At 43.4% G+C, this 27,125-nt stretch overlaps 1 protein-coding gene across 2 annotated transcripts in view; it reads left to right on the top strand.

Annotated features, from left to right (window-relative positions):
* Positions 1-9,046, top strand: part of trabd2a (TraB domain containing 2A) — a 129,671-nt gene extending 120,625 nt beyond the window's left edge. The window contains exons 7-8 of one of the 2 annotated variants that reach the window (XM_036936777.1): positions 6,702-6,912; positions 6,975-9,046. In XM_036936777.1, coding sequence (XP_036792672.1) covers positions 6,702-6,906 — 205 coding nt within the window. In that variant the 3' untranslated portion in view covers positions 6,907-6,912; positions 6,975-9,046. Of the gene's footprint in view, positions 1-6,701 lie in introns of both variants that reach the window. The other variant, XM_036936776.1, reaches the window with a different exon arrangement.
* Positions 9,047-27,125: the final 18,079 nt, after the last annotated feature.

Here is a 27,125-nt window from a genome sequence, read left to right as displayed (position 1 = left end):
TGAGTGGAGAGGATCCGAAGTCGCTGGGTCCATTCTTGGTCGGATTCTTCTGTTACGGTGCGTGAATGAGGACCCAAAAGCGAATTAACGTAAACAGAGCTTCTTTAATAACAAAACAAAACGTAGGCTCAGATGGACCGGCAGGTTCCGACAGGACAGGACAAGGTTGCAGCAAACATGACGATAGTCTGGTTCCGGCATGAACAACACAAACAAGAATCCGACAAGGACAGGAGCAGGAACAGAGAGAGATATAGAGACCTAATCAGAGGGAAAAAGGGAACAGGTGGGAAAAGGGGTGACGAGGTAGTTAGGAGGAGACAAGGCACAGCTGGGGAAAAGAGGGGGAGAAAAGGTAACCTAACAACGACCAGCAGAGGGAGACAGGGTGAAGGGAAAGGACAGAAACAAGACACAACATGACAGTACATGACATTCTGTCCCTCTCCTCGCTCCTCCCTGGGCTCGAACCAGCAACACAACGACAACAGCCACCATCGAAGCAGCGTTACCCATGCAGAGCAAGGGGAACAACTACTAGAAGGCTCAGAGCGAGTGACGTTTGAAACACTATTAGCGCGCGCTAACTAGCTAGCCATTTCACTTAGGTTACACCAGCCTCATCTCGGGAGTTGATAGGCTTGAAGTCATAAACAGCGCAATGCTTGACGCACAACGAAGAGCTTCTGGCAAAATGCACGAAAGTGCTGTTTGAATGAATGTTTACGAGCCTGCTTCTGCCTACCACCGCTCAGTCAGATACTTAGATACTTGTATGCTTGTATGCTCAGTCAGATTATATGCAACGCAGGACACGCTAGATAATATCTAGTAATATCATCAACCATGTGTAGTTAACTAGTGATTATGATTGATTGTTTTTTTTACAAGATAAGTTTAATGCTAGCTAGCAATTTATCTTGGCTAACTGCATTCGTGTAACAGGCTGTCTCCTTGTGGAGTGCAACAAGAGAGAGGCAGGTCGTTATTGCGTTGGACTAGTAAGATTGCAAGATTTGGGGTCCCCCGGGCTGACAAGGTGAAAATCTGTCATTCTGCCCCTGAATGAGGCAGTTAACCCACCGTTCCTAGTCCGTCATTGAAAATAAGAATGTGTTCTTAACTGACTTGCCTAGTTAAATAAAGATTAAATAAAGATGTAAAAAAAAAAAAAACGGCACATCGGCGCCCAAAAATACCGATTTCCGATTGTTATGAAAACTTGAAATTGGCCCTAATTAATCGGCCATTCCGATTAATCGGTCGACCTCTAGTTTCTAGACACATGTAGTCTACTTCAGGTCTGGAAAGTGTTTTAATTTGGAACATTTTCATTAATATTCTGGACTTTGATCAAGGAACCTGCAGAGTTTTCATCTAAATATATGGCAGTTTGTTCCAAATGGCACCCTATATAGTGCACTACTTTAGACCAGAACCCTATTCCGTATATAGTGCACTACTTTAGACCAGAACCCTATTCCCTATATAGTGCACTACTTTAGACCAGAGCCCTATAGAACCCTATTCCCTATATATAGGGCACTACTTTAGACCAGAGCCCTATGGAACCCTATTCCCTATATAGTGCACTACTTTAGACCAGAGCCCTATGGAACCCTATTCCCTATATATAGTGCACTACTTCAGACCAGATCCCTATGGAACCCTATTCCCTATATAGTGCACCATTTTTGACCAGAGCCCTATGGAGGTCTATTCCCTATATAGTGCACTACTTTAGACCAGAGCCCTATGGAACCCTATTCCCTATATATAGTGCACTACTTCAGACCAGATCCCTATGGAACCCTATTCCCTATATAGTGCACAACTTTAGACCAGAGCCCTATGGAACCCTATTCCCTATATAGTGCACTACTTTAGACCAGAGCCCTATATATAGAACCCTATTCCCTATATAGTGCACTACTTTAGACCAGAGCCCTATATATAGAACCCTATTCACTATATAGTGCACAACTTTAGACCAGAGCCCTATATATAGAACCCTATTCCCTATATAGTGCACTACTTTAGACCAGAGCCCTATATATAGAACCCTATTCCCTATATAGTGCACTACTTTAGACCAGAACCCTATGGAACCCTATTCCCTATATAGTGCACTACTTTAGACCAGAACCCTATGGGCCCTGATGCACTATTTAGGGAATATGTTTTCCGTTTTGAATGCTCCCTAGTCGACTTCTGGAACATTCACACATTCACATTCACCAATTTACCAAGGTTCAGTCCTTTCCTTTCAAGTCGAAATATGTGGCAATTACAACTTCAATTGAACATTATATAATTTTTAGAATTTCTGTATATTTGTATTTTCTTTAGTAATGGGAGTTAGTTACTGGGTTGGCTTTTCTCTCAACCAATGACAGCAGGCAGGGAAACCGGTCTGTTTGTTGTGATTGGCTGAGACCCAGTCAGCCCATCCCCAGTTCCTGGTTCTAACAGGCATGGCTACATTAAACAGGACACACTCTTTTCAAGCCTTTTCGCCTGGTGGGCGGTGCTATGGATTGGCCATAGATTGTAGCACACATACTGGTGAGTCAGTCAGTGTCGATAACTAGCTGAGTACTCGCTCGTGTCCAGATTGTGTAATCTATTCAACACATCGCTAAACCGTAGAGTACAGACTGGCTAGACCTCAGCAATGGACGATACTGATTCGTCAGGGAGCCACAAAGATGAAACAAACCAATGGAATCGCTGAATTCACGTTGTGCGGCCACAGAATAGAAAGAAGCTAAACAAATGATTTTTTTCCAATTTCACATTGTTTAAAGTTGGGGTAGCCTAGTGGTTAGAGTGTAGAGGCGGCAGGGTAGCCTAGTGGTTAGAGTGTAGAGGCGGCAGGGTAGCCTAGTGGTTAGAGTGTAGAGGCGGCAGGTAGCCTAGTGGTTAGAGTGTAGAGGCGGCAGGGTAGCCTAGTGGTTAGAGTGTAGAGGCGGCAGGGTAGCCTAGTGGTTAGAGTGTAGAGGTGGCAGGGTAGCCTAGTGGTTAGAGTGTAGAGGCGGCAGGGTAGCCTAGTGGTTAGAGTGTAGCGGCGGCAGGGTAGCCTAGTGGTTAGAGTGTAGAGGCGGCAGGGTAGCCTAGTGGTTAGAGTGTAGAGGCGGCAGGGTAGCCTAGTGGTTAGAGTGTAGAGGCGGCAGGTAGCCTAGTGGTTAGAGTGTAGAGGCGGCAGGGTAGCCTAGTGGTTAGAGTGTAGAGGCGGCAGGGTAGCCTAGTGGTTAGAGTGGGGAGGCGGCTGGGTAGCCTAGTGGTTAGAGCGTTGGACTAGTAACCGGAAGGTTGCAAGTTCAAATCCCGAGCTGACAAGGTACAAATCTGTCGTTCTGCCCCTGAACAGGCAGTTAACCCACTGTTCCTAGGCCGTCATTGAAAATAAGAATTTGTTCTTAACTGACTTGTTAATAAAAGAAAAAATACAAATTCATGCAAAGTAATGAGACTGGGTGTGTAAAATTGGTCTCATGTATAGGCCCTCGAACACGTAAAACTAAAACCATCAGATGAACAGTTTTTAATGAAGCCAGCAACGCAAATAATGAATCTCAGTGATTGACAGGTATCCTATATACAATACATTACCGAAAGTATGTGGACACCTGCTCGTCGAACATCTCATTCCATAATCATGGGCATTAATATGGAGTTGGTCCCCCCCTTTGCTGTTATAACAGCCTCCACTCTTCTGGGAAGGCTTTCCACTAGATGTTGGAACATTGCTGCTATAACAGCCTCCACTCTTCTGGGAAGGCTTTCCACTAGATGTTGGAACATTGCTGCTGTAACAGCCTCCACTCTTCTGGGAAGGCTTTCCACTAGATGTTGGAACATTGCTGCTATAACAGCCTCCACTCTTCTGGGAAGGCTTTCCACTAGATGATGGAACATTGCTGCTATAACAGCCTCCACTCTTCTGGGAAGGCTTTCCACTAGATGTTGGAACATTGCTGCTGTAACAGCCTCCACTCTTCTGGGAAGGCTTTCCACTAGATGTTGGAACATTGCTGCTATAACAGCCTCCACTCTTCTGGGAAGGCTTTCCACTAGATGTTGGAACATTGCTGCTATAACAGCCTCCACTCTTCTGGGAAGGCTTTCCACTAGATGATGGAACATTGCTGCTATAACAGCCTCCACTCTTCTGGGAAGGCTTTCCACTAGATGTTGGAACATTGCTGCTATAACAGCCTCCACTCTTCTGGGAAGGCTTTCCACTAGATGTTGGAACAATGCTGCTATAACAGCCTCTACTCTTCTGGGAAGGCTTTCCACTAGATGTTGGAACATTGCTGCTATAACAGCCTCCACTCTTCTGGGAAGGCTTTCCACTAGATGTTGGAACATTGCTGCGGGGACTTGCTTCCATTCAGCCCCAAGAGCATTAGTGAGGTCTGGCACTGATGTTGGGGGTGATTAGGACTGGCTCGCAGTCGGCGTTCCAATTCATCCCAAAGGTGTTCGATGGGGTTGGGGTCACTTGCTTTGTGCCCGGGGGCATTGTCATGCTGAAGCAGAAAAGGGCCTTCCCCCAAACTGTTGCCACAAAGTTTGAAGCACAGAATCGTCCAGAATGTCATTGTATGTTGTAGCGTTAAGATTTCCCTTCACTGGAACTAAGGGGCCTAGCCCGAACCATGAAAAACAGCCCCAGACCATTATTCCTCCTCCACCAAACTTTACGGTTGGCATTATGCATTGGGGCAGGTAGCTTTCTCCTGGCATCTGCCAAACCCAGGTTCGTCCGTCGGACTGCCAGATGATGAAGAGTGATTTATCACTCCAGAGAACGTGTTTCCACTGCTCCAGAGTCCAATAGTGGCGAGCTTTACAACACTTGGCATTCAGCATTGTGATCTTACGCTTGTGTGCGGCTTCTCCGCCATGGAAACCCATTTCATGAAGCTCCCTACAAACAGTTCTTGTGCTGACGTTGTTGCTTCCAGAGGCAGTTTGGAACTTGGTAGTGAGTGTTGCAACCGAGGACAGACAATTTTTACACGCTATACGCTTCAACACTCTGCAGTCCCGTTCTGTGAGCTTGTGTGGCCTACCACTTCGTGGCTGAGCCGTGGTTGCTCCTAGACGTTTCCACTTTACAATAACAGCACTTACAGTTGACCGGGCGGAAGCTCTAGCAGGGCAGAAATTTGACAAACTGACTTGTTGGAAAGGTGGAATCCTATGACGGTGCCAAGTTGAAAGTCATTGAGCTCTTCAGTAAGGTCATTCTACTGCCAATGTTTTCCTATGAAGATTGCATGGCTGTGTGCTCGATTTTATACACCTGTCAGCAGCGGGTGTGGCTGAAAAAGCTGAATCCATTCATTTGTCCACATACTTTTATATACAGGGTATATATTATACATCGTTCACTTTTGGGAAAGCTACCAAGTGGCTAGAACAGTTATCTATTGTTAATTTGAACACATCTAAATGATGTTCTTATTAGAAAGATTGTCAACTATAAAGTATAATCCCACTAGAGTTTAATTTACCAATGAGGTCCCAGGCGGAGGGTTCGCAGTTGAACATGGACGCGCATTGAATCCCACACCGACAGTCGACTACCTGACAGCGGTCCACTACCTGACAACAGTCCACTATCTGACAACAGTCCACTACATGACAACAGTCCACCTCATGACAACAGTCCACCTCATGACAACAGTCCAAGGTTCTCGGGTTCTGGAGTTCTCTGTTTGGCATCTTCATGTGGTATTAGCAGTTAAAGGTACACTCAGTGACCAGCACCACAGATATTGAGATGAGTGAGATGCAACACTTCGCTCTCACACAGTCACACACAGTATCTGCTCATGTGTTCAGGTTCACTTCACACTGTTACAGCGAGGTAGCCAGGACACCAAAACAGCGAAGAAGATTGAGCCTCACGCATCAACGCTATTAGTTGTTGCGGAAATGTGCACACTATGATGTTTACTTTTTGCATCTACATCATATTGCTGAGTCTACCTTTCAACTAGGAACAGTATCAGTGTTAGGGATCATGTAGAAACAGTTCAACTAGGAACAGTATCAGTGTTAGGGATCATGTAGAAACATTTCAACTAGGAACAGTATTAATGTTAGGGATCATGTAGAAACAGTTCAACTAGGAACAGTATCAATGTTAGGGATCATGTAGAAACATTTCAACTAGGAACAGAATCAATGTTAGGGATCATGTAGAAACAGTTCAACTAGGAACAGAATCAATGTTAGGGATCATGTAGAAACAGTTCAACTAGGAACAGTATCAATGTTAGGGATCATGTAGAAACAGTTCATCTAGGAACAGTATCAATGTTAGGGATCATGTAGAAACATTTCAACTAGGAACAGTATCAATGTTAGGGATCATGTAGAAACAGTTCAACTAGGAACAGTATCAATGTTAGGGATCATGTAGAAACAGTTAAACTAGGAACAACGTAGAACAGATCCTCTGTGAGTGACAGGTTCTGTTGATAGAACATACAACAGTGTTCCTGTTTTGTTTAGGAAAGTCATATTGAGATGACATAATATTTATTTCAAGGGAGAGTCTGAGACCATGTGTTGGCAGGGAATGTGTGCCCTCATCATCTCTCAACCCACAGATGGACATAACACACTGATTACTATCCAAGATTAATCTAACATGCAATCCTCTTGTCTCTCTTGTCTCTCAGCACCACAGTCGAGTCCCCTCCTCCTCCGCTGGTCCGTCTTATTAATGGTTACATCACCGTACGGCCTCACCACCACGACCACGAGAGAGGCCACGCCCACGCCAGAGCCAATTACAACAGGTTGTTTTCAGGCTCCTCCGCCTCTACGCCCTTGTGTGTCTTCTGGTTACTTTTTACAGTGTTGGGTCATATCTGGACTCTCTAGTAGCAGGTCTGTACAGTAGGTTACTGGTTCAAAACCCTCCTGCTAATATCTGGACTCTCTAATAGCAGGTCTGTACAGGAGGTTACTGGTTCAAAACCCTCCTGCTAATATCTGGACTCTCTAGTAGCAGGTCTGTACAGGAGGTTGTTGGTTTAAAATCCTCCTGCTAACATCTGGACTCTAGTAGCAGCTCTAGTCTAAAGCACGAGGTTATTGGTTCAAATCCCTCCTGCTCACAATGAATCATCTATTTCAACACACATTGGGGGCGAATCCAAACTTTCCCTTACGTCAAATTTTCAGTTAATCATGCATTGATGTCGAGTGACAATGTGACTTAAAGGAATACTTCAGGATTTTGGCAATTAAGCCATTTATGTACTTTCCCAGAGTCAGATAAACTCATGGATACAATTTGTATGTCTCTGCATCTGGTATGAAGAAATGTACAGGTAGTTTCGCGAGCCAATGCTAACTAGCGTTAGCGCAATGACTGGAAGTCTATGTTATCTACTAGCGTGAAATTGCGCTGACGCTAATTAGCGACTTCCTTCAAACTTCCCTCAGGGGCATGAAAATGGTGTCCACAAGTTCATCTGACTCTGGAGAAGTAGAAAAAGGGCTTCATTGCCAAAATCCTGCAGCATCCCTTTAATGGAAGTTAGGATTTGTCCAAATCCATCTCGACTGGATCTTTTCCGTGTATATTATTTCAAATGTTTTTTGTTTGTTTTTGTTTTACAGCAGCAAATGTATTATAAATAACCCAAACGGCTCTTAGTCTGACAAGATTGTTTTCTTCCAACTCCCTTAATTAATTAATTTATTCTTCACTTTTTGAAGAATGCGTTTTGTATCGCATAATACTGTGGGAATTGTACATATCTACATATTATAGATTGTATTTTTAGAAATATGACATTTTGAATGGTTGAATGTGTTTTGTTTATTGTTGTTGTTTATAAATAGATACAGTATATTTTCTAGACTAAAGCTGGTACTAACCACCATAACCCGTATTTGACAGCCTGGTTCCCGATCTGTTTGTGCTGTCTTGGCATTGACCATCGGGCAGGGGTATTGAAATCCGAGCCTGGAGGTCCATAATACTGCTGGTTTTATGTTCCACCTGAAAATTGATTTCATCCACCTGGTGCCCCAGGTCTAAATCGGTCCTTGATTTAGAGGCAATCAGCAGTGGAACTGGCTTCAAGGTCAATGTTTTGAATTGGCTATGTTATAGGAGTTGGCAAGACAGCACAAATATACCTGGAACCAGGCTACATATCTCCTCTAGGTTGTAATGTGACGTCTGAGAGAAACGATCCAAACCAGTATTATCTACGTCTTGTTGTCTGGGAGAAACGATCCAAACCAATGTTATCTACGGCTTGTTGTCTGGGAGAAACGATCCAAACCAGTGTTATCTACGGCTGGTTGTCTGAGAGAAACGATCCAAACCAGTGTTATCTACGGCTTGTTGTCTGGGAGAAACGATCCAAACCAGTGTTATCTACGGCTTGTTGTCTGGGAGAAACTATCCAAACCAGTGTTATCTACGGCTTGTTGTCTGGGAGAAACGATCCAAACCAGTGTTATCTACGGCTTGTTGTCTGGGAGAAACGATCCAAACCAGTGTTATCTACGGCTTGTTGTCTGAGAGAAACGATCCAAACCAGTGTTATCTACGGCTTGTTGTCTGGGAGAAACGATCCAAACCAGTGTTATCTACGGCTTGTTGTCTGGGAGAAACGATCCAAACCAGTGTTATCTACGGCTTGTAGTCGGAGAGAAACGATCCAAACCAGTGTTATCTACGGCTTGTAGTCGGAGAGAAACGATCCAAACCAGTGTTATCTACGGCTTGTTGTCTGAGAGAAACGATCCAAACCAGTGTTATCTACGGCTTGTTGTCTGGGAGAAACGATCCAAACCAGTGTTATCTACGGCTTGTAGTCGGAGAGAAACGATCCAAACCAGTGTTATCTACGGCTTGTAGTCGGAGAGACACGATCCAAACCAGTGTTATCTACGGCTTGTAGTCGGAGAGACACGATCCAAACCAGTGTTATCTACGGCTTGTTGTCTGGGAGAAACGATCCAAACCAGTGTTATCTACGGCTTGTTGTCTGTGAGAAACGATCCAAACCAGTGTTATCTACGGCTTGTTGTCTGGGAGAAACGATCCAAACCAGTGTTATCTACGGCTTGTTGTCTGGGAGAAACGATCCAAACCAGTGTTATCTACGGCTTGTTGTCTGGGAGAAACGATCCAAACCAGTGTTATCTACGGCTTGTTGTCTTGGAGAAACGATCCAAACCAGTGTTATCTACGGCTTGTTGTCTGGGAGAAACGATCCAAACCAGTGTTATCTACGGCTTGTTGTCTGGGAGAAACGATCCAAACCAGTGTTATCTACGGCTTGTTGTCTGGGAGAAACGATCCAAACCAGTGTTATCTACGGCTTGTTGTCTGGGAGAAACGATCCAAACCAGTGTTATCTACGGCTTGTTGTCTGGGAGAAACGATCCAAACCAGTGTTATCTACGGCTTGTTGTCTGGGAGAAACGATCCAAACCAGTGTTATCTACGGCTTGTTGTCTGGGAGAAACGATCCAAACCAGTGTTATCTACGGCTTGTTGTCTGGGAGAAACGATCCAAACCAGTGTTATCTACGGCTTGTTGTCTGGGAGAAACGATCCAAACCAGTGTTATCTACGGCTTGTTGTCTGGGAGAAACGATCCAAACCAGTGTTATCTACGGCTTGTTGTCTGGGAGAAACGATCCAAACCAGTGTTATCTACGGCTTGTTGTCTGGGAGAAACGATCCAAACCAGTGTTATCTACGGCTTGTTGTCTGGGAGAAACGATCCAAACCAGTGTTATCTACGGCTTGTTGTCTGGGAGAAACGATCCAAACCAGTGTTATCTACGGCTTGTTGTCTGGGAGAAACGATCCAAACCAGTGTTATCTACGGCTTGTTGTCTGGGAGAAACGATCCAAACCAGTGTTATCTACGGCTTGTTGTCTGGGAGAAACGATCCAAACCAGTGTTATCTACGGCTTGTTGTCTGGGAGAAACGATCCAAACCAGTGTTATCTACGGCTTGTTGTCTGGGAGAAACGATCCAAACCAGTGTTATCTACGGCTTGTTGTCGGAGAGAAACGATCCAAACCAGTGTTATCTACGGCTTGTTTTCGGAGAGAAACGATCCAAACCAGTGTTATCTACGGCTTGTTGTCTGGGAGAAACGATCCAAACCAGTGTTATCTACGGCTGGTTGATTGTCTATCGTATGCTGAGAGAATTATGTTTTAATATTTTTACATAATGTGTTTCATTTATTTAACTTTACAGTTGTAGGTAATCTAAACATGTCTTGTGATTGTTGTTGTTCAACCCCAAAGTGATTTTGTTCATTCTCTCTCCAGCCTCCCAGTCAGCCTAAAGGCTGGTTTACATTCGATCAAACAACATGTCTGTAGACTACTAGAATGTGACGTGTCCACAGACCGTCTTTAGATCAACAGTAAATCAACCTTAAGTTTGGATCATGTACTACTGTATAGCAGCAGATTGATGAAATGAGTTGTATCCTGTTGTAGCTCACTGAAATGAGTTGTATCCTGTTGTAGCTCACTGAAATGAGTTGTTTCCTGTTGTAGCTCACTGAAATTAGTTGTATATGGTTGTAGCTCACTGAAATGAGCTCTATAAGGTTGTAGCTCACTGAAATGATTTGTATCCTGTTGTAGCTCACTGAAATGAGTTGTATCCTGTTGTAGCTCACTGAAATGAGTTGTATCCTGTTGTAGCTCACTGAAATGAGTTGTTTCCTGTTGTAGCTCACTGAAATGAGTTGTATCCTGTTGTAGCTCACTGAAATGAGCTCTATAAGGTTGTAGCTCACTGAAATGAGTTGTTTCCTGTTGTAGCTCACTGAAATGAGTTGTATCCTGTTGTAGCTCACTGAAATGAGTTGTACCCTGTTGTAGCTCACTGAAATGAGCTCTATAAGGTTGTAGCTCACTGAAATGAGTTGTATAAGGTTGTAGCTCACTGAAATGAGCTCTATAAAGTTGTAGCTCACTGAAATGAGTTGTATAAGGTTGTAGCTCACTGAAATGAGCTCTATAAGGTTGTAGCTCACTGAAATGAGTTGTATCCTGTTGTAGCTCACTGAAATGAGTTGTATCCTGTTGTAGCTCACTGAAATGAGTTGTTTCCTGTTGTAGCTCACTGAAATGAGTTGTATAAGGTTGTAGCTCACTGAAATGAGTTGTATCCTGTTGTAGCTCACTGAAATGAGCTCTATAAGGTTGTAGCTCACTGAAATGAGTTGTTTCCTGTTGTAGCTCACTGAAATGAGTTGTATCCTGTTGTAGCTCACTGAAATGAGTTGTACCCTGTTGTAGCTCACTGAAATGAGCTCTATAAGGTTGTAGCTCACTGAAATGAGTTGTATAAGGTTGTAGCTCACTGAAATGAGCTCTATAAAGTTGTAGCTCACTGAAATGAGTTGTATAAGGTTGTAGCTCACTGAAATGAGCTCTATAAGGTTGTAGCTCACTGAAATGAGTTGTATCCTGTTGTAGCTCACTGAAATGAGTTGTATCCTGTTGTAGCTCACTGAAATGAGTTGTATCCTGTTGTAGCTCACTGAAATGAGTTGTATCCGGTTGTAGCTCACTGAAATGAGTTGTTTCCTGTTGTAGCTCACTGAAATGAGTTGTAACCTGTTGTAGCTCACTGAAATGAGTTGTATCCGGTTGTAGCTCACTGAAATGAGTTGTATCCTGTTGTAGCTCACTGAAATGAGTTGTAACCTGTTGTAGCTCACTGAAATGAGTTGTATCCGGTTGTAGCTCACTGAAATGAGTTGTAACCTGTTGTAACTCACTGAAATAAGTTGTATCCTGTTGTAGCTCACTGAAATGAGTTGTAACCTGTTGTAGCTCACTGAAATGAGTTGTATCCTGTTGTAGCTCACTGAAATGAGTTGTATCCTGTTGTAGCTCACTGAAATGAGTTGTATCCGGTTGTAGCTCACTGAAATGAGTTGTATCCTGTTGTAGCTCACTGAAATGAGTTGTATCCGGTTGTAGCTCACTGAAATGAGTTGTATCCTGTTGTAGCTCACTGAAATGAGTTGTATCCTGTTGTAGCTCACTGAAATGAGTTGTATCCGGTTGTAGCTCACTGAAATGAGTTGTATCCTGTTGTAGCTCACTGAAATGAGTTGTATCCGGTTGTAGCTCACTGAAATGAGTTGTAACCTGTTGTAGCTCACTGAAATGAGTTGTATCCTGTTGTAGCTCACTGAAATGAGTTGTATCCGGTTGTAGCTCACTGAAATGAGTTGTAACCTGTTGTAGCTCACTGAAATGAGTTGTATCCTGTTGTAGCTCACTGAAATGAGTTGTATCCGGTTGTAGCTCACTGAAATGAGTTGTAACCTGTTGTAGCTCACTGACATTTCAGTTGTGAGGCATGAGATGATTTAAATATTTTTGCAAACATTTTGAGAACAATAAAATATTTATCCAATTAAACGTTTGAGTCAGATGACTTTGTTAGAACATTCCCCCACCATTGATTAGCCGAATCACTCAGAGGAGAACGTCAGAAGAGTCATTGATGTCATGTCTAATAAGATGAACCGTTAGTAATCACATTTTGTGGTTCCTGGTATATTACTGTAATATACAACACTGGCATCTCTGCAGATTATTTAACTTTTATCTAAGCAGGTCAAAAGGCCTCTATCACAAGGGGACGTCTTCTGTTGTAGCACATTTAACGGATGGTCTCTGAGCTCCACACGACATGAGTGACGCGGAATTTAACCCCTGGGGCCGTTAGAGTACGATGCAGGCCCAAATGTTCCAGAATAATCCTTTCCCGACCTCAAATGATCCAGAGACATGATACCTGGCAGATTTGCTTCTTAATATTTCATTGCTTATTGCCCCTTTAAAAGATCAGGGAGGTTTTCATCTTTGGACAGCAGAATGGTGATAAAGAAAGAGAGGCGTTAAATGATGTTTTGTGACTGTTTTCAGTCTGTTGCTGCCCTACAAGCTATTGACCTTAACTATGGCTGGCATTGGTAACTGTTGGAAAATATTCCTCTTGTACAGCACTAAAGAAGAAGGGTGCTTTATGGTAGAGCCTTTCTTTAGGACCCTTTTTAACCGTACAGTGTAAGCTATACACTACGACCTCTATACCAGGCCGTGTCAGAGGAAGGCCCTAAAAATTGTCAAAGACTCCAACCACCCTAGTCATTTAGACTGTTCTCTCTGCTACCACACGGCAAGCGGTACCGGAGCGCCAAGTCTAGGTCCGAAATACTTCTAAACAGCTTCCACCCCCAAGCCATAAGACTCCTGAACATCTAGTTCACCCCCCCCCCCCCCCCCCCCCCCTCTCCACACCACTGCCACTCTCTGTTGTCATCTATGCATAGTCACTTTAATTAACTCTACCTACATGTACATACTACCTCAACTAACCGGTGCCACCCCCCCCCCCCCCCATTGACTCTGTACCGGCACCCCCCCACATTGACTCTGTACCGACACCCCCCCACATTGACTCTGTACCGACACCCCCCCCCACATTGACTCTGTACCGACACCCCCCCACATTGACTCTGTACCGACACCCCCCCACATTGACTCTGTACCGACACCCCCCCACATTGACTCTGTATTGACAACCCCCCACATTGACTCTGTACCGACACCCCCCCACATTGACTCTGTACCGACACCCCCCCACATTGACTCTGTACCGACACCCCCCCCCCCCCCCCCCCACATTGACTCTGTACCGACACCCCCCCACATTGACTCTGTACCGACACCCCCCCACATTGACTCTGTACCGACACCCCCCCACATTGACTCTGTACCGGCACCCCCCCCCCCACATTGACTCTGTACCGACACCCCCCCCCCCCACATTGACTCTGTACTGACCCCCCCCCCCCCACATTGACTCTGTACCGGCACCCCCCTGTATATATTGTTATTTTACTGCTGCTCTTTAATTACCTGTTACTTTTATCTCTTATTCTTATCCGTATTTTTTGAAACTGCACTGTCAGTTAAGGGCTCATACGTAAGCATTTCAGTGCATGTGACTAGTAAAATTTGATTTGATTTGATTTGAGTTGAATATGCAACGGTATCAGCAATGATAGGTAGACAGCAATGGAGGTTCCTCAGAGGAGGAACGGCAAGACCGTCCTCAGTTAATCTTATTAAAACAAAAATAGTGAAACATTTAAAAAAGTTATCCTTTTTAGATTAACTATACTAAATATATTCACGTCACCAAGTAACTCATTAAAACACACTGTTTGGCAGTGAAGGACTACAACATACTCAACAGCACCCTCTAGGGACAAGGATTTTCCATCCTCCTCTGGGTTCATTGACTTAAATACAAAATCTAGAAGGCTAGTGGTTCTCACCCCATTCCATAGACTTACACAGTAATTACGATGACTTCCGGAGGATGTCCTCCAACCTATCAGAGCTCTTGCAGCATGAACTGACATGTTGTCCGTCCAATCAAAGGATCGGATATTGAATCTAGTACTGAAAGCATAAGCCACAGCTAGCTAGCACTGCAGAGCATAACATGATGAATCTAGTACTGAAAGCATAAGCTACAGTTAGCTAGCATTGCAGAGCATAACATGATAAATCTAGTACTGAAAGCACAAGCTACAGCTAGCTAGCACTGCAGAGCATAACATGATGAATCTAGTACTGAAAGCACAAGCTACAGCTAGCTAGCACTGCAGAGCATAACATGATGAATCTAGTACTGAAAGCATAAGCTACAGCTAGCTAGCACTGCAGAGCATAACATGATGAATCTAGTACTGAAAGCATAAGCTACAGCTAGCTAGCACTGCAGAGCATAACATGATGAATCTAGTACTGAAAGCATAAGCTACAGCTAGCTAGCACTGCAGAGCATAACATGATGAATCTAGTACTGAAAGCATAAGCTACAGCTAGCTGGCACTGCAGAGCATAACATGATGAATCTAGTACTGAAAGCATAAGCTACAGCTAGTTAGCACTGCAGAGCATAACATGATGAATCTAGTACTGAAAGCATAAGCTACAGCTAGCTAGCACTGCAGAGCATAACATGATGAATCTAGTACTGAAAGCACAAGCTACAGCTAGCTAGCACTGCAGAGCATAACATGATGAATCTAGTACTGAAAGCACAAGCTACAGCTAGCTAGCACTGCAGAGCATAACATGATGAATCTAGTACTGAAAGCACAAGCTACAGCTAGCTAGCACTGCAGAGCATAACATGATTAATCTAGTACTGAAAGCATAAGCTACAGCTAGCTAGCACTGCAGAGCATAACATGATGAATCTAGTACTGAAAGCATAAGCTACAGCTAGCTAGCACTGCAGAGCATAACATGATGGATCTAGTACTGAAAGCATAAGCTACAGCTAGTTAGCACTGCAGAGCATAACATGATGAATCTAGTACTGAAAGCATAAGCTACAGCTAGTTAGCACTGCAGAGCATAACATGATGAATCTAGTACCGAAAGCATAAGCTACAGCTAGCTAGCACTGCAGAGCATAACATGATGAATCTAGTACTGAAAGCACAAGCTACAGCTAGCTAGCACTGCAGAGCATAACATGATGAATCTAGTACTGAAAGCACAAGCTACAGCTAGCTAGCACTGCAGAGCATAACATGATGAATCTAGTACTGAAAGCATAAGCTACAGCTAGCTAGCACTGCAGAGCATAACATGATGAATCTAGTACTGAAAGCATAAGCTACAGCTAGCTAGCACTGCAGAGCATAACATGATGAATCTAGTACTGAAAGCATAAGCTACAGCTAGCTAGCACTGCAGAGCATAACATGATGAATCTAGTACTGAAAGCATAAGCTACAGCTAGCTAGCACTGCAGAGCATAACATGATGAATCTAGTACTGAAAGCATAAGCTACAGCTAGCTAGCACTGCAGAGCATAACATGATGAATCTAGTACTGAAAGCATAAGCTACAGCTAGTTAGCACTGCAGAGCATAACATGATGAATCTAGTACTGAAAGCACAAGCTACAGCTAGCTAGCACTGCAGAGCATAACATGATGAATCTAGTACTGAAAGCACAAGCTACAGCTAGCTAGCACTGCAGAGCATAACATGATGAATCTAGTACTGAAAGCACAAGCTACAGCTAGCTAGCACTGCAGAGCATAACATGATGAATCTAGTACTGAAAGCATAAGCTACAGCTAGCTAGCACTGCAGAGCATAACATGATGAATCTAGTACTGAAAGCATAAGCTACAGCTAGCTAGCACTGCAGAGCATAACATGATGAATCTAGTACTGAAAGCATAAGCTACAGCTAGTTAGCACTGCAGAGCATAACATGATGAATCTAGTACTGAAAGCATAAGCTACAGCTAGCTAGCACTGCAGAGCATAACATGATGAATCTAGTACTGAAAGCACAAGCTACAGCTAGCTAGCACTGCAGAGTATAACATGATGAATCTAGTACTGAAAGCACAAGCTACAGCTAGCTAGCACTGCAGAGCATAACATGATGAATCTAGTACTGAAAGCACAAGCTACAGCTAGCTAGCACTGCAGAGCATAACATGACGAATCTAGTACTGAAAGCATAAGCTACAGCTAGCTAGCACTGCAGAGCATAACATGTGGTGAGTGTTATATAAATATTCATACACATAGCTCATATAAACAAAGACATTCCGTCGTAAGAACACATACACCCAGCCATAAGACTGACCCCCTCTTCCTTATATAAACACACATCTCATCTCCCTCTAACTGGCCGGTCCCAAGAGCAAAGAACTTTTGCTGTGCACCAATGGGGCCCGCTCTGGCTAGAGCAAGGCCCGCCTCCAACCCTCCGACCAGTCAAGAAGACCGAAACGACAAGACTCCACCTACTTTATTCTATGTATAAAAATGTATGTAACCATTGTATAGGCCTCTTTTTCACCTGGCTCCTTGCCGAGTTATGTGAACTAGGTCCGTGCACGTAAAACTGCGGGACAAGATATCTCTGACTCATTAAAACTGTCTTTTGTTACAACTGAAATCCACTCTGTCCAGCGTCCGTGATTTGGTCTCAACTCTCCAGTATTTGAACACTAACATGAGTAGTTGACCCAAAGAGAAAGACAATAGTTGAACAGTTTTGAACAAATTATTTTCTTCAAAAATTCAGGAGAAGTAGCAGAGAGAGATTTTGTTGTATTTTTTTCTTCTTAGTTTTCCTTTCACTAAGCTAGCTAATTAATCTAATTTAGCCAACTCAACAACTTGACTCAGACGCTTATTCTGCTTTTTTGTCTAGGGAAACGCGGCAGCGAGGGTCCAATGTTACAGAGCCCTCAGCCCACTTGTTTAACATAATTTTTGAATGACTACTCATCTCTGTTCCACACACATACAATTATCTGTAAAGTCCCTCAGTCAAGCAGTGGCATTTCAAACACAAAGATACAGGTGTCCTTCCTGACTCAGTTGCCGGAGAGGAAAGAAACCGCTCAGGGATTTCACCATGACTCCAATGGTGACTTTAAAATAGTTATAGAGTTTAATGGCTGTGATAGGAGAAAACTAAGAACGGATCAACAACATTGTAGTTATTACTTCACAATAATAACCTAATGGACAGAGTGAAAAGAAGGAAGTCTGTACAGAATTTTTTTTATTCCAAAACACTCATCCTGTTTGCAACAAGGCACTAAAGTAATACACAAGCAATGAGGCAAAGCTATTCACTTTTTGTCCTGTATACAAAAAGTTATGTTTGGGCCAAATCCAATACAACACATTACTGAGTACCACTCTCCATATTTTCAAGCATAGTGGTGGCTGCATCATGTTATGGGTATGCTTGTAATCGATAAGGACAGGGGAGTTTTTCAGGATAAAAACTAAACTGAATGGAGCTAAGCACAGGCAAAATCCTAGAGGAATAACTGGTTCAGTCTGCTTTCCACCAGACACTGGGAGATGAATTCACCCCAATAACCTAAAACACAAGGCCAATTCGACACTGGAGTTGATTACCAAGAAGACAGTGAATGTTCCTGAGTGGCCGAGTTACAGTTTTGACTTCAATCTACTTGAAAATCTATGACAAGACCTGAAAATGGTTGTCTAGTAATGATCAACAATTTTACAATGCTTGAAGAATTTTTAAAATAATAGTAGGCTAGTATTTCACAATCCAGCTGTAGAAAGCTCTTAGAGATTTGCCCAGAAAGACTCACAGCTGTAATCACTGCCAAAGGTTCTTCTACAAAGTATTGACTCATGGGGTGTGAATACTTATGTAAATTAAATAATTATGTATTTCATTTTCAATAAATTTGGAGACGTAAAAAAAAAAAAAACATTTCACTTTGTCAAAAAAAATTATTTCATCCATTGTGAATTCAGGCTGTAACACAATAACATTTGGAATAAGTCAAGGGGTATGAATACTTTCTGAAGGTACTGTACTATCTACCTCAATTACCTCATACCCCTCCACATCGGTTCGGTACTAGTACCCTGTGTATATAGTCAAGTTATCATTACTCATTGTGTATTTATTCCTCGTATTATGTTTTCTATATTTTTCTCTCTGCATTGTGGGTAAGGACCTGTAAGTAAGCATTTCACTGTTAGTCCACACCTGTTGTTTACCAACCATGTGACAAATAACATTTGATTTGATTTTCTTCATGCCATTTTAATCCATGTTTATCAAGTTAGTTCTCAGTTTGTTTCCCCAAAATCCAAACTCTTACCCAGTAAGCAAAATTAAGTTTAAAAGACATAATTTTCAAGATGTTGAAGTTGAGATAATTTTAGGTTCTGAATGAAAGGTGAAAATACGTATTTTAAGGACATTTTAAATATGTATTTTCCAGACATTTGAAAATACATTTTATTCTGGATGTTGAAAATAAGTATTTTACAGACGTTGAAATTAGGATTTTTTTCGGGTTCTGAAAGTCTTTAACTACTATTTGTTGTACTGTATTGTAATGTACCTGCGATGCTCCACTGCAGTGGTTCTCAAACCTCTCCTCGGGGACCAATCAAAATGTAGCTGTAGCTCTGAACTTCAACCCTATTCAACTTTGGATTTCATAGCTAGCTAAAACCGTTGCCTAGCAAAAAACATCTTCAGAAGATTTGTAAGAAGATATTTGAGAAATTCGAAAAAGAAAATCATTAAATCTTAAGATATTGTTGAGGAATTGCACTTATGAATGTCTTCTTCTTTTTTCTTAAGAAGCTTATACATTTATTTTGTGTGACTCTGGGCCCTTGAGAATTAATTGATAGCTCTGGAATAGATTACATGGAACTACCTAAGGTCACCATAGAGAGGTTTGAGAACCACTACTCTAATGTATTGTGCTGTCCAAAATTGTGAAAACAATAGATGTCTATGATTGGTTCAGATTTTGGTCCGAACCAGACCTACAGTCTACGCCCGTGGACGAGATTCCATAAAAAGCCACTTTGATACAGCTACGACTGATTGAAGTGTTGAATCCACTTCAATCAGTGTAGATGAAGGGGAGGAGACACGTTAAATAAGGATTTTTAAGCCCTGAGACAATGGAGACATGGATTGTGTATGTTTGCCATTCAGAGGGTGATTGGACAAGACAACATATTGAAGTGCCTTTGAACGGGGTATGGTAGTAGGTGCCAGGTGTACTGGTTTGAGTGTCAAGAACTACAACGCTGCTGGGTTTTTCACGCTCAACAGTTTCCCGATGCGTATCAAGAATGGTCCACCACCCAAAAAGGACATCCAGCCAACTTGACACAACTGTTGGAGGCATTGGAGTCAACAAGGGCCAACATCCCTGTGGAATGCTTTCGACACCTTGTAGTGTCCATGTAAGTCAAATCAAATTCAAATGAAATATATTTATAAAGCCCTACTTACATCAGCTGCTATCTCAAAGTGCTGTACAGAAACCCAGCCTAAAAACCCAGAACAACAAGCAATGCAGGTGTAGAAGTAAGAAGTAATGTGATCCAGTTTATTTAACCTTTATTTAACCAGGCAAGTCAGATATGAATACATTTTTATTTACAATGACGGCCTACCCCGGCCAAACCCGGACGTCGCTTGGCCAATAGTGTGCCGCCCTATGGGACTCCCAATCACGGCCGGATGTGATACAGCCTGGATTCGAACCAGGGACTGTAGTGACGCCTCTTGCACTGAGATGTAAGTGCCTTAGAGCGCTGTGCCCACTCGGGAGTCATTTGCCCCCTTCTTGATACAGGATGTTGTTAAATCTTCAACCAAAACCAAATATTCAATAACGGGAACCTGAGTTGACAAATAACACAAACATATGGATACGTCTTTAATTAATTTCATTAGCAAAGTTATGCAAAACCCAATTCCCCTGTGAAAAAGTCATTTCCCCCTGACCCTCAATAACTGGTTGTGCTACCTTTAGCTGCAATGACTTCCCGTAGTTGTTGATCAGTCTCTCACATCGCCGTGGAGGAATTTTGGCCCACTATTCCATGCAGAACCTCTTTAACTCAGCTATATGTCAAGCATGAACTGCTCGTTTCAAGTCCTGCCACAACATCTCAATTGGGATTAGGTCTGGACTTTAACTAGGCCATTCCAAAACTTCAAATGTGTTGCTTTATAGCCATTTTCATGTAGACATGATTGTGTGTTTTGGATCATTGTCTTGCTGCATGACCCAGCTGCACTTCAGCCCACAGACTGTTGGCCTGTCATTCTCCTGTAGAAGTCTCTGATATAGAGCAGAATTCGTGGTTCCTTCTATTAAGGCAAGTCGTCCAGGTCCTGAGGCAGCAAAGCCTCCCCAAACCATCACACTACCACCACCATGCTGACCCCAAACCATCACACTACCACCACCATGCTGACCCCAAACCATCACACTACCACCACCATGCTGGACCCCAAACCATCACACTACCACCACCATGCTGGACCCCAAACCATCACACTACCACCACCATGCTGGACCCCAAACCATCACACTACCACCACCATGCTGGACCCCAAACCATCACACTACCACCACCATGCTGGACCCCAAACCATCACACTACCACCACCATGCTGGACCCCAAACCATCACACTACCACCACCATGCTGGACCCCAAACCATCACACTACCACCTCCATGCTGAACCCAAACCATCACACTACCACCACCATGCTGAACCCCAAACCATCACACTACCACCACCATGCTGAACCCCAAACCATCACACTACCACCACCATGCTGGACCCCAAACCATCACACTACCACCACCATGCTGGACCCCAAACCATCACACTACCACCACCATGCTGGACCCAAAACCATCACACTACCACCACCATGCTGGACCGTTGGTAGGAGGTTCTTACTGTGGAATGCAGTGTTTTCTTTTCATTTTTCGCCAGACATCTCGTCCAAAAAGTTGATTCAAGTTTGACAAATAAAAAACACCTGGATGCACCTGGTTGATCCTCGAGACTCTTGGAAGAATGTTCTATGGACAGATGATTCAAAGGTTAACATTCTGGCCAAAACATGGGTCCCATTCCGCCTGGTCCCATTAACATGGTGTTAGTGACTGTGCAGCTGTTAGGCTACATCAACACAATCTCCATAGAAAATGCCAAACCTGTAACTGTAACATTGTGGCGATAGTGGTACTATATACAGTAGCCTTCGGGAAAGTATTCAGACCCCTTGACTTTTTCGACATTTTGTTATGTTACAGGATTTATGGTACTGCCTTAATAGAAATTTTAGCAAATTTATTACAAATAAAAAAACAGAAATACATTATTTACACAAGTATTCAGACCCTTATGCTATGAGACTCAGGTGCATCCTGTTTCCATTGATCATCCTTGAGATGTTTCTACAACTTGATTGGAGTCCACTTGTGGTAGATTCAATTGATTAAACATGATTTGGAATATAAGATCCCACGGTTGACTGTGCATGTCAGAGCAAAAACCAAGCCGTGAGGTTGAAGGAATTGTCCGTAGAGCTCCTAGACAGGATGGAAGGTCCCCAAGAACACAGTGGCCTACATCATTTTAAAAAGGCTTGTTTTGGGGCTACTTCGAAGCTACACCGCGGCCGCCATGGCCTTTCTCTTTTCAGAAAACAATATATATATTTCACTGTGACCTGCTGCTGCTGACTATCAGGCAGTGAGGCAGGCTGTTACTGAGTGAGTGGATGAGGGGGGGGGGGGGGGGGGGGGGGGTGAATGGTGGAGAGGGCCGGGGGGGGGGGGTGTGTGAGTAGTGGAGAGGGCCGGAGGGGGTGTGTGTGAGTGTTGGAGAGGGCAGGGGGGTGTATGTGAATGGTGGAGAGGGCCTGGGGTGTGTGTGTGTGGTGGAGCGGGCCGGGGGGGGGGGGGGGTGAGTGTTGGAGAGGGCCGGGGGGGGGGGGTGTGAGTGTTGGAGAGGGCAGGGGGGGTGTGTGTGAATGGTGGAGAGGGCCGGGGGGGGGGGGTGTGTGAGTGTTGGAGAGGGCAGGGGGGGTGTGTGAATGGTGGAGAGGGCAGGGGGGGTGTGTGTGAGTAGTGGAGAGGGCCGGGGGGGGGGGGAGGGGGGGGGTGAGTGGTGGAGAGGGCTGGAGGGGTGCGTGTGCTGAGAGAGCACTGCTTATGCTAATCGGAACTACGAAACTCTGACATTTTCAACTTGCTAACTGGTTGTAGTTATACACGTGCCGCGTTCAACAAATCAGCGAGTCGGAAATGTCAGGGTTTCCTAGTTCCGACTAGCATCTACAGTTGAAGTCGAAAGTTTACATACACTCAGGTTGGAGTCATTAAAACTTGTTTTTCAACCACTCCACAAATTTCTGGATAACAAACTATAGTTTTGGCAAGTCGATTAGGACATCTACTTTGTGCATGACATATGTAATTTTGTCAACAATTGTTTACAGACAGATTATTTCACTTATAATTCCCTGAATCACAATTCCAGTGGGTCAGAAGTTAACATACACTAAGTTGACTGTGCCAATAAACAGCTTGGAAAATTCCAGAAAATGATGTCATGACTTTAGAAGCTTCTGATAGGCCAATTTACATAATTTGAGTCAATTGGTGTCACGCCCTGACCTTAGTTATCTTTATTTTCTTAATTATTTGGTTAGGTCAGGGTGTGACGAGGGTGGTGTGTTTAGTTTTGTATTGTCTAGGGGGTTTTGTATGTCTAAGGTTGGCCTAGTCTAGGTGTTTATATGTCTATGGTGGCCTAGATTGGTTCTCAATCAGAGGCAGCTGTTTATCGTTGTCTCTGATTGGGAACCATTTTTTAGGTAGCCATATTCCTTGGTTATTTTGTAGGTTGTTATTCTATGTTTAGTTGCCTGTTCTGCACTAGCCATATAGCTTCGCGGTTCATTTTGTTCAGTGTTCTCTCTTTCATTAAAGAGTTATGTACGCTTACCACCTTGGTCTCCTGTTTATGATGACTGTGACAATTGGAGGTGTACCTGTGGATGTATTTCAAGGCCTACCTTCAAACACAGTGCGTCTTTGCTTGACATCATGGGAAAATCAAAAGAAATCAGCCAAGACCTCAGAAGAAAAAAAAATTGTACCTCCACAAGTCTGGTTCATCCTTGGGAACAATTTCCAAACGCCTGAAGGTACCACGTTCATCTGTACAAACAATAGTACGCAAGTATAAACTCCATGTGACCACGCAGCCGTCATACCGCTCAGGAAGGAGAAGCATTCTGTCTCCTAGAGATGAAAGTACTTTGGTGTGAAAAGTGCAATTCAATCCCAGAACATCAAAGGACCTTATGAAGATGCTGGAGGAAACAGGTACAAAATTATCTATGTCCACGGTAAAACGAGTCCTATATCGACACAACCTGAAAGGCCACTCAGCAAGGAAGAAGCCACTGCTCCAAAACCACCATTAAAAAGACAGACCACGGTTTGCAACTGCACATGGGGACAAAGATCGTACTTTTTGGAGAAATGTCCTCTTGTCTGATGAAACAAAAAGAGAACTGTTTGGCCATAATGACCATCGTTATGTTTGGAGGAAAAAGGGGGAGGCTTGCAAGCCGAAGAACACCATCCCAACTGTGAAGCACGGGGGTGGCAGCATCACGTTGTGGGGGTGCTTTGCTGCAGGAGGGACTGGTGCATTTCACAAAATAGATGACATCGTGAGAAAGGAAAATTCCGTGGATATATTGAAGCAACATCTCAAGACATCAGTCAGGAAGTTAAAGCTTGGTCGTCTTCCAATTAAACAATGACCCCAAGCATACTTACAAAGTTGTGGCAAAATAGCTTAAGAACAACAAAGTCAAGGTATTGGAGTGGCCATCACAAAGCCCTGACCTCAATCCCATTGCAAACTTGTGGGCCGAACTGAAAAAGCATGTGCGAGCAAGGAGGCCTACAAACCTGACTCGGTTACACCAGCTCTGTCAGGAAGAATGGGCCAAAATTCACCCAACTTATTGTGGGAAGCTTGTGGAAGGCTACCTGAAACATTTGACCCAAGTTAAACAATTTAAAGACAATGCTACCAAATACTATTTGAGTGTATGTAAACTTCTGACCCACTGGGAATGTGATGAAAGAAATTAAAGCTGAAATATATAATTCTCTACTATTATTCTGACATTTCACATTCTTAAAATAAAGTGGTGATCCTAACTGACCTAAAACAGGGAATTTTTACTTGGATTAAATGTCAGGAATTGTGAAAAACTGAGTTTAAATGTATTTGGCTACGGTGTATGTAAACTTCCGACTTCAACGGTATATCTGCAATAGTCCACTATGTGGTCAGGTGAGTGAGGAGACAGAGCAGAACGCAGAACGCACGTCGTAATAACGTTTTACCTGTTGTATGTGGACTATTTAGATTGTCATTATGGAGACACAGATTTTTTTCGTTCTCTTTTTCCATTAAACATATTAATTAGAACCGATGCACATCAATAAGTAATATGGACAAAGCGACTAGGCGCATTCACACCGAGGTGGTAAATATATTGATTTATTTAGCTTGGCAAGTCAGTTAAGAACAAATTCTTATTTCCAATAATGGCCTACTGGGGAACAGTGGGTTAACTGCCTTGTTCAGGGGCTTAAAGACAGATTTATACCTTGTCAGCTCGGGGATTCGAGCCAAAAACCTTTCGGGTTACCAGTCCAACGCTCTAACCACTAGGCTTCCTGCGGCCCCTTCTGAACTCCATGCCAATGTCAACTTTGATGAATGAAAACGATATCGAGCGAAGTGTCTTATTGGCTGTGAGAGTGGAAATTTAAAATGGAAGGTATGGAACTCCCTCGTGTGCTTCTGTTATGGAGAAAAGTCCTCAATGAAACTGACATTAAAGGTGGAGAATGATATATTTGCATCTGTTGGCCGTCAAGTAGCCTATACAACAGGTGGGTCTAATCCTGATTGCTGAAAAGCGCATTTCAGCCAGTGTCTATTCCACAAGTTACCACAGGCTAAATCTATGACATTAAAATGCTTATTTACTCTGTTCCCTCTGACTGCTGCACTGTCCACTGTCTCATCAGCCCAGCCAAGCAATTTATAAACTTGATCTCCGCTATAAAAGCATCTAGACATTATCTCACATTTCTTTTAGACTAACATTTAGTTTTCAACAGAAGAGATTTATATAAACCTTTCTGTCTGTCTCTCCGACATTTGTAACATTGTTTCAATATTGAAAAAAGGATCTCCAGCTGTCCCATAGTAGTGAACGTGTAGAGGTCTGATGTCGGGACAAGAGAGACAGAGAGGCAGGCAGGCAGCGTATTTCATCCAGTCGAAATCATGAATCAACTGGCATCATTTTTATGGAAATATACAATGAAATAGCTATTGAAAAAAAGGTGTAACGAAATAAAGGGCAGCTAGTTTGAAGGGATTGTGTTAGCTTTGTCGTTAGCTGTGTTGTTGGCTAGCTCCTCTCAACAACAGTCCTGACGAGAGAGTCCATTTTCTATACCAGGTAAAACCGCGCTTCATTAGCTCATTGTTATGCATGTATTCAAATAAATGTCAGTAGAAAACAACTTTAAACACATGCATATGAGGCTACTGTTGTTATTCTGCACTGTTTGACGTGACTGTAAGTTAGCCGTAGTTGGCTAGCTAGCAAACAAGGGATAAGAATGTTGCCAGCCAGTATGGCAATGGAACATTTAGAAAAAACGACTGGAGGCTATATGCAGGGTGTTACGGTACAGAGTCAATGTGGAGGCTATATACAGGGTGTTACGGTACAGAATCAATGTGGAGGCTATATACAGGGGGTACCGGTACAGATTCAATGTGTGGGGACTATATACAGGGGGCACCGGTACAGAGTCAATGTGTGGGGGCTATATACAGGGTGTTACGGTACAGAGTCAATGTGGAGGCTATATACAGGGTGTTACGGTACAGAGTCAATGTGGAGGCTATATACAGGGTGTTACGGTACAGAATCAATGTGGAGGCTATATACAGGGTGTTACGGTACAGAGTCAATGTGGAGGCTATATATAGGGTGTTACGGTACAGAATCAATGTGGAGGCTATATACAGGGGGTACCGGTACAGAGTCAATGTGGAGGCTATATACAGGGGGTACCGGTACAGAGTCAATGTGTGGGGGCTATATACAGGGGGCACCGGTACAGAGTCAATGTATGGGGGCTATATACAGGGGGTACCGGTGCAGAGTCAATGTGTGGAGGCTATATACAGGGGGTACCTGTACAGAGTCAATGTGTGGGGGCTATATATATCCCCATTACCTCCCTGATCTCGTTCCATCTATTCCCATTACCTCCCTGATCTCGTTCCATCTATTCCAATTACTTCCCTGATCTCGTTCCATCTATCCCCATTACCTCCCTGATCTCGTTCCATCTATTCCCATTACCTCCCTGATCTCGTTCAACCAATTCCCAATACCTCCCTGATCTCATTCCATCTATCCCCATTATTTCCCTGATCTCGTTCCATCTATTCCCATTACCTCCCTGATCTCGTTCAACCAATTCCCAATACCTCCCTGATCTCATTCCATCTATCCCCATTACCTCCCTGATCTCGTTCCATCTATTCCCATTACCTCCCT

Source organism: Oncorhynchus mykiss, chromosome 12 (genome assembly GCF_013265735.2).
Source record: "Oncorhynchus mykiss isolate Arlee chromosome 12, USDA_OmykA_1.1, whole genome shotgun sequence".
Classification (NCBI taxonomy): Eukaryota; Metazoa; Chordata; class Actinopteri; order Salmoniformes; family Salmonidae; genus Oncorhynchus; species Oncorhynchus mykiss.
Note: the sequence above shows the minus strand (reverse complement) of the source record. Positions and strands in the feature narration are given on the sequence as shown.